This window comes from Zosterops lateralis (assembly GCF_965231275.1).
Source record: "Zosterops lateralis genome assembly, chromosome: 13".
NCBI classification, from domain to species: Eukaryota; Metazoa; Chordata; class Aves; order Passeriformes; family Zosteropidae; genus Zosterops; species Zosterops lateralis.
In genome coordinates, this window is record NC_139773.1 from 17,426,846 (window position 1) to 17,440,660 (window position 13,815).

A 13,815-nucleotide genomic window follows, 5' to 3' on the forward strand; every position below is an offset into this window, starting at 1 on the left:
GGGGAACGGAGCCATTCTGAACTGAACACTCTGCACTGAGGCTGCTCTAGGAGTGGTCCCCTGGCCTCTATCAAGCTACTGGATTTAGCTCCCCAGATGATCTCAGCTACTGTAGAACCACATGCAGAGCCTTTCACCTCCCAAACTTATGACACAAATCCTTTATGACCCTGTGAGCTAATGCAGAGGGAAATGGGACTGGCACCGCCCTGTTTACAAGGCCTGGGCTCTCCATGGAGAGTCCCAGCACTGAAAATGCTGTTGCAGCCCCACTTGTGTTAGAACAGAAGTGCAAATTCAGGATAGAGGCACTTTGGGTAAGAGGAGCTGTTGCTTACTGGTTACAGCATAAAAACCAGCATGTGGCTGAAGTCACACACATCCAAGTTTGGGTCTAGCTGATGTGATTCCCCATTTTATAAAAGAGCAGAGATGGAAATACAGATCCTGGTACCAAACGAACTCCCAGACTGACATTCTGTGCCAGTCCCGTGCTCCCCAGTACCCTGATACCTGCAGTGAACACTCCAGAAACAAAAATCAGAACTTGATGGCCTCACTCCAGAGTGGGCAGTATCCAAAGCTCCTTGAGACAAGGTCACGAGAAGGAAATAGATGAGATTTGGTTTTAACTTTCTGGTCTGAAGATGAGCGAGGAGCAGAGGGTGTTTGGCAGTTTTGAAGACAGATAAGTGCACAAGAACCTGTGAAAAGACCCAATTTCCATTTGCCCTCTTCTATCCCCACTGCACTTTCTGTTCTAACACTGGGCTGAAATGACTGAAAGACATTTGAGAAGCCTGGAGCTCAATGGAGAATTAGGGCTGAGTTTTGCTGTTTTAACAGTGACTTCCTTGACACAATATTTCAGCTCTCTATCACTTCAGAGAAGGACTATATTTCTACACTGAAGCCAACCCGTCACAGACAAGTAATTTGAATTCCTCCATGTTTGCTTCCTCTGGCCTCCAGGAAATGATATATAACTCAGAAAAATACCCATTTTGATGAGGGTTTAAACTGAAAAATAAAGATAAAATGCCAGTCCACTGTTCAGCACTGTCAAATTTTTCCCACATTGAGTAATTCTGGTTCCTAATGGAGTTCACACTACCTACCTACCACAAAACATCTGTGATTTAAATCGTTTGATGAAATATATCTTATATCAGATTGAAAAATAACATTAGAATCAACGGGACACTAAATTACTTGACTCTCTTGAGCTTTGCCCTTGTGGAGCACTGTCAGTCAGCAAGTCCAAACATCTTTCCACACACTCCACAACGATTCTGAAAGTGGGTCATTAACACATTTTGTCATGTTATGCAATTCCTCCCTCCCCTCTAAACTGGGCTTTTTTCCAGGTCCGGTAGCCAACAATAAATCAATCACAGTCTCTCACAAGCCTTTTGACTTAAATCTTGTCCTGTAGGTTGGGCTGAAAACCAGCAGGAGTCACTGCAGGAGGTGAGGCAGGACAGGGCTAGTGGTGACTGCTGCTTAGGAGGTGTTTGCTTGACCCACTGCTGTTCTTGTTGCCACTCTTTGCGGACTCCTCCTCAGTGTCTGTAAGAGAATCTTCCTCCTCTTCATCGCTCCGTTCATCTTTCAAGTCCTAGGGAGAAGAAAGCACTGTGAACATATCCTACTGCCCCCCAGAAACACACCCTGCCCCCCAAATCGAGGCTGACATCCGATGGGAGATCAATTAACAACACTTTAATTTTGCAGAACCAAATGTTCTTTAGACAAAACTGTTTCCATGACCTCGGCCCAGCCACTTGACCTCTTCTCATTCATTTCTGCTTCTCCCTGTAAAGTGTGACTATTAATCCCTGGGTGCTGTGGGATTAATTAACAGCTGTGAAGTGCAGGGAAGATGAAAAGAATATTGTTTAAAAGCAAAATATGATGAATTCACTCACCCAAACACAGGAGCTGAGAGGCTGCCTGCTTCTGACAGGTGTAAACTTAACAGTGATGAGTTGTGCCAGCATCTCCTGGCACCAACTTTGCTCAAAGACACTTGCTGACCTTAAAATGCTCTTTCCTGCTCAGTGGTGTACACAGCACGTCAACACTGGCACAGGGGAGGCTGTGTCTGTACAGCTGTTGTGCATCTTGGGTTTATCACCCTGCTAAGGGAAGTGCCAGGGAGGAGGACGGCTGCTCCATGAGCAGGGATGGCAGGGGTCAGTGAGGCAGTCTGCCCACAGGAAAATCCCTCCCCAGCTCCAGCTCCATAGCGACAGCTCCCAGCATTTGGCAATCATGCTTCATCCCAGACAGTCAAACATGGAAACAGTGAATGTTTCCACCACGCAGAGAACAGACATCACATCCACCCCATGTTTCAGGGAGAGGTGACACCACACTGTGCTGTTTGTCACAGCACATAAAATACACCATTAGCCTCCTATTTCTCAACTCCTGCCATAACTCAAGGCCCTACAATGTGTTCAGAAGTTTGTTTCAAACAATCAAGGCTTCAGCATTAAATCCAAACATTCCTCTTTTCCCTTCAGTGCCACAAGCTCACGAGAGCAGCACCTGCCTGGAAGACTTTCCACATCAATGGGTGACCTGCTCCACAGACTGAGGGCAGGATGCTCTAGTTAGAGATGTTGTACATTCATAAAACACTTCCTGATCCTGAGAACAAGCACCACTTTATATGTCTTTTTGTCCTGCAGGATGCTGTGGCTTCTCCTCAGGACAGAGCTCTGCCTCCTGAGCCATGTGCTGGAGCTGGCAGGAATGTCAGCACAGACAATCCCCTGCCTGCACAGCCACACTGAGACCACTCCATCTGGACCTCAGCTACACAGGCAGAGGCTGCTCCTTGTCCCTGTGATGTGCCAAGGTCAGAGCAGTGACACAGGGAGGAGAAACCAGGGTTGTTCCTGCCCCTCCTGTATCTGCTCTTGGAATGAACCAACAATTCCACTTCCTTAGCGTGCTGCTCTGAGTCTTTCTTAAGCACCAAATTCATACAGAGAAAATAAATAACAGCCCAGTAATAACTCATCCAATTGCAATCTCATATCCCTTTATTTATTACACTCGTAGTAAAAGGTATAGGGCTAGAAAGCAAATTAAAGCCTGAGCTCTGGCTCATCACAAACTATAAACTTCCTGGAGATTTTCTTTTGCTTTTTCCCTAACAACTTACAAAGGGTATCAAAACAAACAAATCTTACTGTAAATACTGTAAAATAAACTTGGCATGCCATCAGTTAGAGAAAAGGCAAGACAGCCTTTCCCACACAATTTATGAGGTTCTGGCTCTTTCAGATCACCTCACTCCCTCCTGGTATTTTTGCCATTTGCAGTAAAAGACAAATGCTGAGGGGGTGGGGTGAAGATAGTTGCTTTTCTGCTACCAAAAATGTTTCAGAAAGAAAAGCAAACTAATCCTAAGCAGTGTCTGATGCCAAATCCACTGCACTCCCTGGAAGTGCTCGTCTCCCTGAGGCTGCACTGTGGGCAGTGACAGGGAGCAGCACTTTGGGACTCATTGGGAATAATTTCATTTGGAGTCCCTCCTTGTGCTGTACACAAGTTGCTGGTGCTCAAGCATGTGCTTAAGAACAGCTGGCAAACTGCTCTGCTTTGAATGATGGCCAATATGTGATATTGATTCCTGTTTCCTATAGGAATGAGCTGGCATTTCCAGCATGGAACTGGAAACTCAGATAGAGTTTGGCTTCCCAGTTTTAATGCTGTCAAGCTGGATGCTCTGATTAAAGGCACTATAAGTAGTAATTAAAAAACATGTCGTGTTTTTTCCAGCCCACTATAAATCCCTGCCTTTGAGAGAACATCTTAGAGAGTTCAAAGCAGCAGAATTAAATTTCTTCATATTTTGAAGTAATCACTGAAAATTCTCTTAATTCTGGGAAAGAGTGTTACCTATGAAATCCTGATATTAATCAAGAAAAAAATGCTGCTAAATTAAACGTAATTTTTATTATATTTTGTGATAATCAACTTGTTTCCTGACCAAGTGCCTCTACAAATTCCTGCTTTAGGAGAGTCTAGCCATTTTTGTCTGGCTTGTTTAAGTGACAGAACTTGAAATAGCAATAGCTTCATCTGTAACTGGAAATCCAAACAAACCTGTCCTTGCAAACTGTTTAACAGACCATTATAAATATATTAAGATATCCTAAGTGAAGTTAGTGCCTCTTAACTTTGGCCTTCTAATAATAACAAAAATTGTAACATTTCTAGGATTTCCCCTGCTTTAATACCAAGATGTTTTCTCAGAGCCCCTCACATCATCTATTACACTCATGTTTTCCAGCTCAAAGGCTCTGCTCTGACTGTCCCTGAGCAGCAGCAGATGAATATACTATCAGGAACACAAGAGCTGGCAAACTGTAAATACCACAGCTGAGGCCATCATTAATACTCAATGCTTTAGTTTAATGGCATCAACTGCATTTATTATACTTCAGCTGGTTTTGGGTAACAGACAAAATGGATGTGTACATTTTCTGTTCTGGATGACTAACCAATTTAATCTTTCTAAATGGATGAATGGTTTCAAGGTTTATGAGAAGCAACACTAATGCTATAAAGTCTGCAAGAGAGCTATTTGTAGTGAAGCCAAAGCTGCAAACTTTTATAATCTTTTTTCCTTTTGTTTAACCCTTCCACCTGCTGCTCAGTCTGCCTCTTTTAGTTAAATGAACCGTATTTCTTAAGGTAGTTTTGGCTTCTTGCATTTCACTGCTATTAGAACATGTATCACTGGTCATTAGCACTACATGAATCTTCCAAGGACCTTCTAAGCAACTTCACCATGGAAAAAAAGAGTTCTTGAAGTTAAGAGATGAACAAAATTCATGGGCTACCTCTCAACCTCTTGTAAGCAGAAAAAATACTGCTCAAATCTCCATCTAAACTAACAGAGAATTCCCTCCTAATTGTACAAGTTTGTCTCTCAATAAAGCACTCAGAGATCACTTCCCTCTTGACAAGCCCTTGGCCCTGCACGTTGCTGCAGCTGAGGAGAGCAGCAGAAGCTGATGGAAGCCTTGGATTCCTGTCCCCTGGGCTGGTGACACCATGGGAACCTCACTGCTGAAGTGGGGCTGGGCAGTCACCACCCTTCCCTCCTGTCCCCTCCTTTTCTGGGAATGTGGCACCTTTGTCCAGTGCACACTGAGGTCACACTGCAGCCACAGCTCCCAATCTGCCACAGCAGGGCAGTTCAAGTGGAAAGTGTAGGAGCAGAGGGAAAGACAGAGCCAGGCAGTATTAAAAAGACAGAAATAAATTGTAGCAATGTGGATTGATCCTACAAACAGAGAGGAAAGCTTAGCAACGTGCCTCTGCTTTCTCAGAAGGGGAAGAGCCCCTGCTAACAAATGTCAGTGAGGGTGGGGAGGTCTGGCACAGGGTGCCCAGAGCAGCTGTGGATGGATCCCTGGAAGTGTCCAAAGCCAGGCTGGACAGGGCTTGGAGCACCCTGGGGTAGTGGGAAGTGTCCCTGCCCATGGCAGGGGTGGGGTGGGATGGACTTTAAGGGCCTTTCCAACCCAAACCATTCCATGATTCCAACTGTGTGAGTGGTGGGGGATGTTCCAGGCCTAACTCACCTGGTGGGACCAACACTGACTCCAGGTTTCTCAGCAGCATAAGAAGATTTCAATTTGGCTCCTGACTGGACAAGACTAAAGCCAATTAATTTGGTTTGGGCTAAGCGTAGTTTACACCCACACAGTTAACTGGATTTCTCCTATCAAGTACTGATGTATCAAAACAATTCAGAGCTGATGCGAGAATTTTGCTTTCTGATCTGGTTAAATTTAGATTTTTGGACTTTCAAATACTTATTCTTAACATATAGTAGGAATTTTCTGACTCTTAAATATATCTTCTATTAAAATCAGAACTTTATACCTTAATTCTACCTTAAAAATATTTTCATTTAAACATCCACAAACACATTGACTAGAACTTGATTTTTCAATGTAAAGACAGTAAATTCCACAGCACCTGCACATATGGAAACAGCTTGAAGTACAAAGATGAAAGCTATTAGTCAGGTCAGCAACCACTGCCTCAAATAAAAGAGATAATAAACAAGAGAGATTATAAAAAGTCGGTCCAAATAGATAGAAGGGAGTACTTTTCTAACAAATAATACTATAAAGTTGATGAATCTCTGAGTTCAACATGTTGAATTCAACATCAATAATTCAACTCAGCTGACATATGACTTAATAAGTCTTTACTTTCCTATTGAGACTAAGCAATATACATTTGGATTCAAGCAAACTCTTCTGTATTTCCAGCCTGGAAGATTTTATTGGAAAGTGTATTTCCTTTTTCAGCTCATGCACACTAGGCAACATAAATAATGTTTATCTTCCATGGATGATGCACAGTTGGACTCAGCTTTCTGCAGTTTTTAAATGAAGATGCAGACTTTCTAAGTTAATTGTATTGGACATCTTATGGCAAAAAGTCCTCTTATTTAATCCATCTATGTAATACCCATTCCCCAAGCCTTCCACTGACAGTTTTCAGAGGGAACTCAAAGAAGACTTGTAAAAAAAAAAACAAATTAAAAGCTCCACTAATTCCACAATTATCAAAAAGAATAGCCCTATAAAACTAGATGTTGCTACTAGAACACATCCCTGATTTTGACTGAGGGGATCAATTTAACCCCAAGAAAACCTCCCTGGTGGTGTCACTCAGCAGAGCACACCTGGAATGCCCTGAGTGTTGTGAGGAACTGTGTCATTGTTTACAGCTAATCAGGTTCTCGGTGGCTCCAGCCGAGTCTGCTGGCTGAGTTATTGAAATGCAGGGACTGAACCTCGCGCCGCGTCCTGCGGGGCTTTACGATAATGTCAAAAGCCCAGGAGGTACCGAGTGAGTCATAATGTCCCACTGCTTTTTGAATTATTCCAATTTTAAATCCACAGCTGGCAAAGAAACAAAGAACAATATAATAGGCACTTGATGCTGTTCTCTATGGTGAACTTTTTTTTACCCTAGGACAGAACTCGCTTTAAGCCAAGGAGTTCAGTGGTATGAACTTTTATCAGAACATGCACTTTTACTCCTTAGAAATGCTGCTTTGGCTGCAAAACAGCTGATCAGACACTCGTGCTGTTCTCGGTGAGGTATGATACTGCACTCAATTAATGTTTTGAAACAACACAGCTGCTAAAGAATATTCCTGCAGAAGCCTTGCAGCACTGTGGACTGACACCACAACACACAGGTGTGTGACAGGCACTTCTGTCCAGCAGAGCCATTTCTCCACATCCTTAGAGACCATTCCATTCCTGTTGTGATGCATCTAAACTTTCTATCCACACTTAAACATCAGTCTCATTTTCAGTGGCATAGCTGGCAAATAATGTTTTATTTCCAATATTCAAATGGCAATATCCAAAATAATTTCCATACAGTCCTTGTTACCACTCTGATATCAAGACTGGGTATGGAATACTTTAAATATTCCATAATCTTCCCATTAAGTAGCACCAAGTGAGCAAAGTTTCATGCAGTTTCCTTACTGAGCCAAATGATACAGAGATGGGGACACCACTCTTCCTCCACTGGTTACAGAGAGACCCTGGAAATTATGGTAGACACAATCTAAGTTACACATTACAAATCCCACCCTGGAGCTGCCTCACACCCATCCCTGCCTGCTCAGGGGACCCTGCAGTGTCCTGTGCCTGATCAAACTCACTACAGTTGTGTTACAGAGGACAAACTGCTCCTTTAAAGGATTTCCTCCCTTCTTGCCATGTAATTATGATTATGGAGCACTCCTAGGTCCTCCTAGGGAAACATTTTCTTTAAATACAAGACAGAACAACTTTCTTTCTCAGTTGATATTAACCTATCATTAACTAGCTTTATTTCAATCTCTTTTAAAAATCGATTCACCAGATAGAAGTTCAGTAACTCCCTCTGAAAATATAAGAATTATTCACCTCATAACACAGTCACAATTCAAACCTCTGCAGAATATATTAAAAATAGTAAATGAAGGCATCAAAAGTTCTGTAAAGGCTTAGGGTTTGCTCTGTGAATTGATTTTTGGCAACTGAAAAAATAAATACATATGCACACTATTACACATATATAATTTTTATATAGGTGTCTATATAAAACTAACAAGAAATGGAACATTTCATAAAGATCCTGCTAGAAAATTAAAAGATACAAGCCGTTAAAATGGGAAGCCAGAAAATCTGTCAGCAAATGCCCTTCTGTGAACAGCAAGGTAAAGCAATTAATTTTAGAGTAAAAAAACTTTACCAACATTTGTCTTTCCTCCGAGTTAGGAACTTGTACATCAAAAGAACCATTTGGATGGGGGATTTACTAGAAGTGGAGCTGCCTTGTGCCAGGGAACATGCAGAGAGGGGCGGGGGTGCTTGTTTGGCCAGATCCATTGCTGGTGAAAACTGACACAATCCCATTGAGCCGCGCTCATTCCTCCCAGCTGAGAGCCTGGCCTTGGATCAACCCTCGGGAATGGCCAGGCCAGGAAGGCTCAGGATTGCAGGGAGCCTGGGGTTTCTATTCTTAGAGGCACTGGTCATCTGTAGCTCCTACTGAATTCAAACTCAGTGACTTTGGAAAGAGCAGGCTTTTATTGCAGCACATCAGAGCTGTTTATGGCTCGGCCAACCTGAGACAGGCAAGGGGAGCATCCACACCCCAAATTTGTTGGACTTTGGCCTGGGGACTGAGGCTGCTTCTGCAGAGTCCTGTGTGTGCACAGCAGGGCTGTGGAAGGGTACTTTGCCCCAGTGCTCCCACCCAGCAGACCTTCACCACCCATCTATTACAATCAAACCCTCACAATTTTTTTTTTTTTCTGTGGTTTCTCATTAGTTCATTCCTCCACAATAGTCAGAACAGCCTTTAACCCAGGTTTTCAAAGTTCTACCTGATTTTTATATAATGTTCAAGTGAAAAATGTTGTGGAATTATGGGCATTCTAAGCAGAGTTTATAAAAAAAAAAATAAATTAAAAATTCCAGCAAAGAATATTGTTGCTGTATTGCAACCTGAGAAGTATATTTTGGTGTGTGGTATAACATACAATCCACTAAGCACATATAACACACCTCCCTGGAAGTCACTGCTCAGCTGCTGACCCATTCAGAATCTGGAGTAAATGTAAAGATTTAAACAGAAATCTGCCTTCTAACTCCCAGTGCCAGGAAAACTGGTTGAGGCCCCAGAGACCACTTGGATTGGCACAGTGGAGAAGAACTGGTGGCTTTTCCTCTTTCACAGGCTCTGTTGGGCTGCACACTTTGACAATATCCATGGCTGGGGGCAGCCTTGACTCCACATCCCTGGCAGGGCAGCCCCTCTAGGGCTCCTCAGCTTCTCTGCTCCTTCCCTAGCAAACCTCAAACTCCTCTGTGCTCCTTCTGCTTGCCTCCTACCCTCCTCCCTCAGATTAATTTGGCAGCACCAAGTGAGACATGTAGCCAGGCTTTGGGTTTAAATAGATTGCTGGAGCAGAGTGGGAAATATGCAGATGAAAGAAAGTCATAACAGGAAGTAATTTCCCTTTACTGGGGCACGAGCCTCCACGCTGCTGACCTGGCTGGCAAAGTCCCATCTCCAGCCTGTTAAACAACTCATGTCCCCAGGGCAATCGTTTTAACCAACTGGGAAGGCTCCCAAATTGACTGGTTTTCATGTCTAAGAGGGAAAGCTTTCATTTGGCCTATTTTGCTCCCCTAGTAAGCTATCCTCATGAGAAAATCTGCTATAAATATTCATCTGTTGAGAACCAACAAATCCCAACTTCTCCTCAACCTGTTTTCCTTCAAAATGGAGAAAAAGCAAACCTGACTAATCCAGATCAACCTGTCTTATGTTGGTGCTAAACCTCCACTGAAAGAACTCAAACTCCAAAGCAGAACTGGTCCTCTCCAATCTAGAACAGAACAACAAAATATCCAGGAAAAGCTTTTCCACAACTTCCCAGTTATGAAAATTTAACTCACTAGATTATCATTATCCTCTCAAATGTATTGCTGCTTTTTAAAAAGCCACTTAGAATTAAGGCAAGTGCACCTCCTGGTCTGTTTTACCAGCACCTCAACAGCCACTGGGCAGAACAGGCCTGATAAAACACATAAGTAAAAAGAAAACAAAATCTTATGGGCCACTAGATAAGGAAATAAACCCTGTCCTCTGTTTAACTCCTGTAGCATGGGATTTTTCTGAAGGAAATGACTTCTCACTGAATGTGCTAATTCTCATTAAAAGTCAAATTGTTTGATGCAAGCAGATCAAGCATAAAAAAAAGAAAGATAAAAAATGCTGCAGTAGAAAAATGATGGCTGGGAACAGCAGAAGTATCATAACAAGCACTTCACAGCTCTCATTTAGACCCAAAATAGTATTTTCTTATCATTTTCAGTTTCCCCTACTCTGTTTTTAGTCATTCTTTGAACACTAACTCTCACTGTTGCCTTGGGAATTTGGGCCAAATAAGGAATGAACAAACCATGGACAAGGATACGCCCAACCAGTCTTTAAAAAGCTCACGAAGTACAAAATGCCAAAGGAATATTGAGCATAGGATTTTAAAGAGTGACAAGTCCAAAATCCTGATCTACAGCAGTGCAGGGTCTTTTCTGCTTGAGGAAGAGGAAAGAACCAGAGTGAATCCAAGAAAACTGCTGCTGATGGCTCTGAAATAACAGCAGCCATTAGTGAGCAGCTCATTGCCTTCCTTGAAGGTGGTCTGATGGTGGCAAAACAATTACAAGAGCAGGAAAACCTATTCCTGGACACATTACAGTCTGTTAGAAACCTGCCATTACCCTCCACTGATGGACTTTGCATCAGCCCTGAAGTATCTGAGACATGTGGACATCATGCCCATTTCCTACAACTTACACACATTTTTCAAGATTTAAAGCACCGTAGTCTCAAAACCTTAACTCAGTGTGTAATGGGTTTAACATATATTTTACATCTTAATTTGCCATAATAATGTGGCTATAAGCTGCTGTCATTCACTCCCTTTTTCTGACCTTGGAAATAAAATGTTTAATCTCCACGGGATTTTCCTGGCGAGATGTTTTAAATCAGTGCATATGTACATACTTCTCTATATGCTTTTTCAATTTTCCTAAAATATTCTCATATGTGCAGACATGATGACTAGACATGTTTCAGTGGTGCTTGAAACTTGATACAAGTGGGTAATTTAACCATGTAATTGAACAATATTACAGAAACACACGGAGTTTCCTAGCAACAAAAGGCCTTGGACATCAAGATGGCAGCCAGCAGCTAACATTGCAATTGCCTGACCTAACTTGAAAAGAAATTACACTGAAGAATGTCCTCCTTCCTCTCAAAGCAGAACTGGTACATGGCTTCAGGTCTGACCTCGAAGGGTTTTTCTTACAGGCCTTGCTCATACACAAGGTCACAAATGTCACATGAGAAAGGACATTTAGGGAACATTTATGTTTTCCAGAGGTAAGAAAAAATGGATTTGAAAAAAAAATTCTATATCCCCAAGTTTACCCCTATGAAAAATAAAAAGCTTCTCAATGTGAAGTAGCTGAGTACAGCTGAGCTCGTGGATGGAGAACTCCCCGAGTGTCAAGAGAAAGGTGGCACAAGTCCCATGAGCCTGGAGGCCACCAGTGCTGCTCTGTGCCACCAGTCCCTGTGCCAGAGAGTCCCATGGCTGGGAAAACAGGGCACACAGGGATGGCAGAAGATCCTCTCCTTTCTTTCCTTCCCCCTCATTTTCAGCCATCTCTCGCCGCAGTGTTTGGGAGGAGGAAAAACTCAAGATTTTTAGTCCAAGTTCTTTTTTGCTGAAGCAAGTCAGTTGGCTGAGCTGTCATCCCAGAGGGCTGAGGGTAACTGTCCCCTCTCTTGGTGCAAGGGGGAGGTGACAGCTGAGATAAAGAGTTGCTGACCAGCTACTCTCAGTCAAAAGCCATCTTATCTTCAGGGGGAAGAGGGAAACATGGAAGAAGCCACCAACTCTCGAGGCTGCAGTGACCCTAAAACTCCAGGATCAAGGCACAGAGGGCACTGAAAAAAAAATTCCTTACACCCTTCTATGCTCAGAGCTTCCTTCAGTTAAACAACAACAGAAGTCTCTATACCCACTACACCATGACTTCATTTTTCCATCTGAAGTAGCTAAACTCTCGCTTCAAGAAAAATATCAAAAATTGCTAAGTTTTCATTCAGAAAACAGGCAGTCCTGGGCAGAGAAACAAACCCCTTCTAACACCAGGATGATGGTCTACTGGTATTTCCCTAAAATAGCAGCAGCTATTTGTGTGCAGCATGTCTATAACAAAGATGTTGGTATAAAAACGCTGCCTTGCCAACACCATTCTTTTCAACGTTGCCTTTCCAGCTCTGGAGGCACTGGCTGCTTTCACAGCCAAGTTTGCCACTGCTATGGAAAACAGGCTGCACATGCAAGCCAGCTGAAGTCATCCAGACTGAAAAGGGCCCAGGCTGCTGCTGCTACCACTGTAAAAATGTTATTTGGAAACTGTCCTCTCAGAGAGCTGTATAAGGAATCAAAAACCCGCGGTAGGGACGCGGGCTTGGTGCTTTCCCATTTTTTAGCAGTGACGAACACAACAAAAGGTCTTATCTCAAAATAAAACATTTCTGCCCCTTACAAAGGCATATAAACAGGCAGGGCAGAGTGGCCTTATATAGCTGGCCTGGCAATGTCCTGTTCACCACTCCATCTGAGCACCTTCTGGCATTGGGCTCTCAGAACCTCAACCAGTGTGGATGGGGAGCTCAGTCAAGGCTTCCTCTTCCTCAGCTGGAAGCAGAGGGATGTCTCTGCATTCATAAGAGGGGCTGTGCAGAGGGAACAAGGACAGCACAGAGACAAAGCCAAAATCACAAAAGAAACAAGTAGTAAAGCACTTTACACCTCAATAAGGCCAGAAATAATGTAGTAATTAGTCAAACAGATGTAAAGGACACACAAGAAATACAAGATTCTCAGTGTCCAAGGGAACATAAAGCTTGTTTTAGAGGCAGAGCAACACAAACCATTTCCTCCACAGATTTGTCCCTTCTGTGCTGCTGTTTGTTGTCTTACAAGGGCTGGGTTTGTAACTTCTAGGACAGATGTTGAGTCTCTCTATGACACCCAGCTGTCTGTTTGCATAAGATTTGATGGAATCCAAAACTCCAATAATTACAGGATGGTTCCTGTTAGCACTCAAACAACAATTAAAAACAGGGAGAAAGGAGTATTTCTATTTCCTTAAGATGCTTCACAGCATAAACTACTTCAGATAAAAGGACAGTCAGTTTAAATCAGTTTTTGTTTCTTGAGCCTCAGAAAAACCATCTTTTTTCAACAGCACAACTTAAATTTCCTCTTAACTAGAAAAATATATCTGTCAATACTTGTGCCAAATCTTAGAGACATTCTCCAAAGTCCTTCTCTTAAATGTTTTTTGCTAAATATTTTATCTACCCTGCACCACTGCACACTTCATGGCACAAGACCTTGTGAAAATGTCACTACTTCAGGCAATCAAACGAGACATAAATGTCAATTTTCTTCAGAGTTTTTTCCCATTTGAGTTTTCTCTACAAGGTAAAAGCAGGTTAGGCAGCACCAGACTTGCACTGTTTCTCTGCTCCAGCTGATTATGACAGTATTTCAATGAGTCATAATATATAATACCAGATATGCTTCATTTGGTTTTCATGATCCAAAACCAGTGCTCAAGTTTAGGTGACCTCAGATTTAGGCAAACCTGAAGAAATTTAAATACTGTA

General features: G+C 42.6%; 1 protein-coding gene across 2 annotated transcripts in view; it reads right to left on the reverse strand.

The window, feature by feature from the left end:
- Positions 1 to 1,486: 1,486 nt before the first annotated feature.
- Positions 1,487 to 13,815, reverse strand: part of CERS3 (ceramide synthase 3) — a gene marked incomplete at both ends in the record, with an annotated part of 31,935 nt that continues 19,606 nt past the window's right edge. For both annotated transcript variants that reach the window (XM_083871391.1, XM_083871390.1), the window contains one exon: positions 1,487 to 1,618. In XM_083871391.1, coding sequence (XP_083727517.1) covers positions 1,487 to 1,618 — 132 coding nt within the window. The remainder of the gene's footprint in view (positions 1,619 to 13,815) is intronic.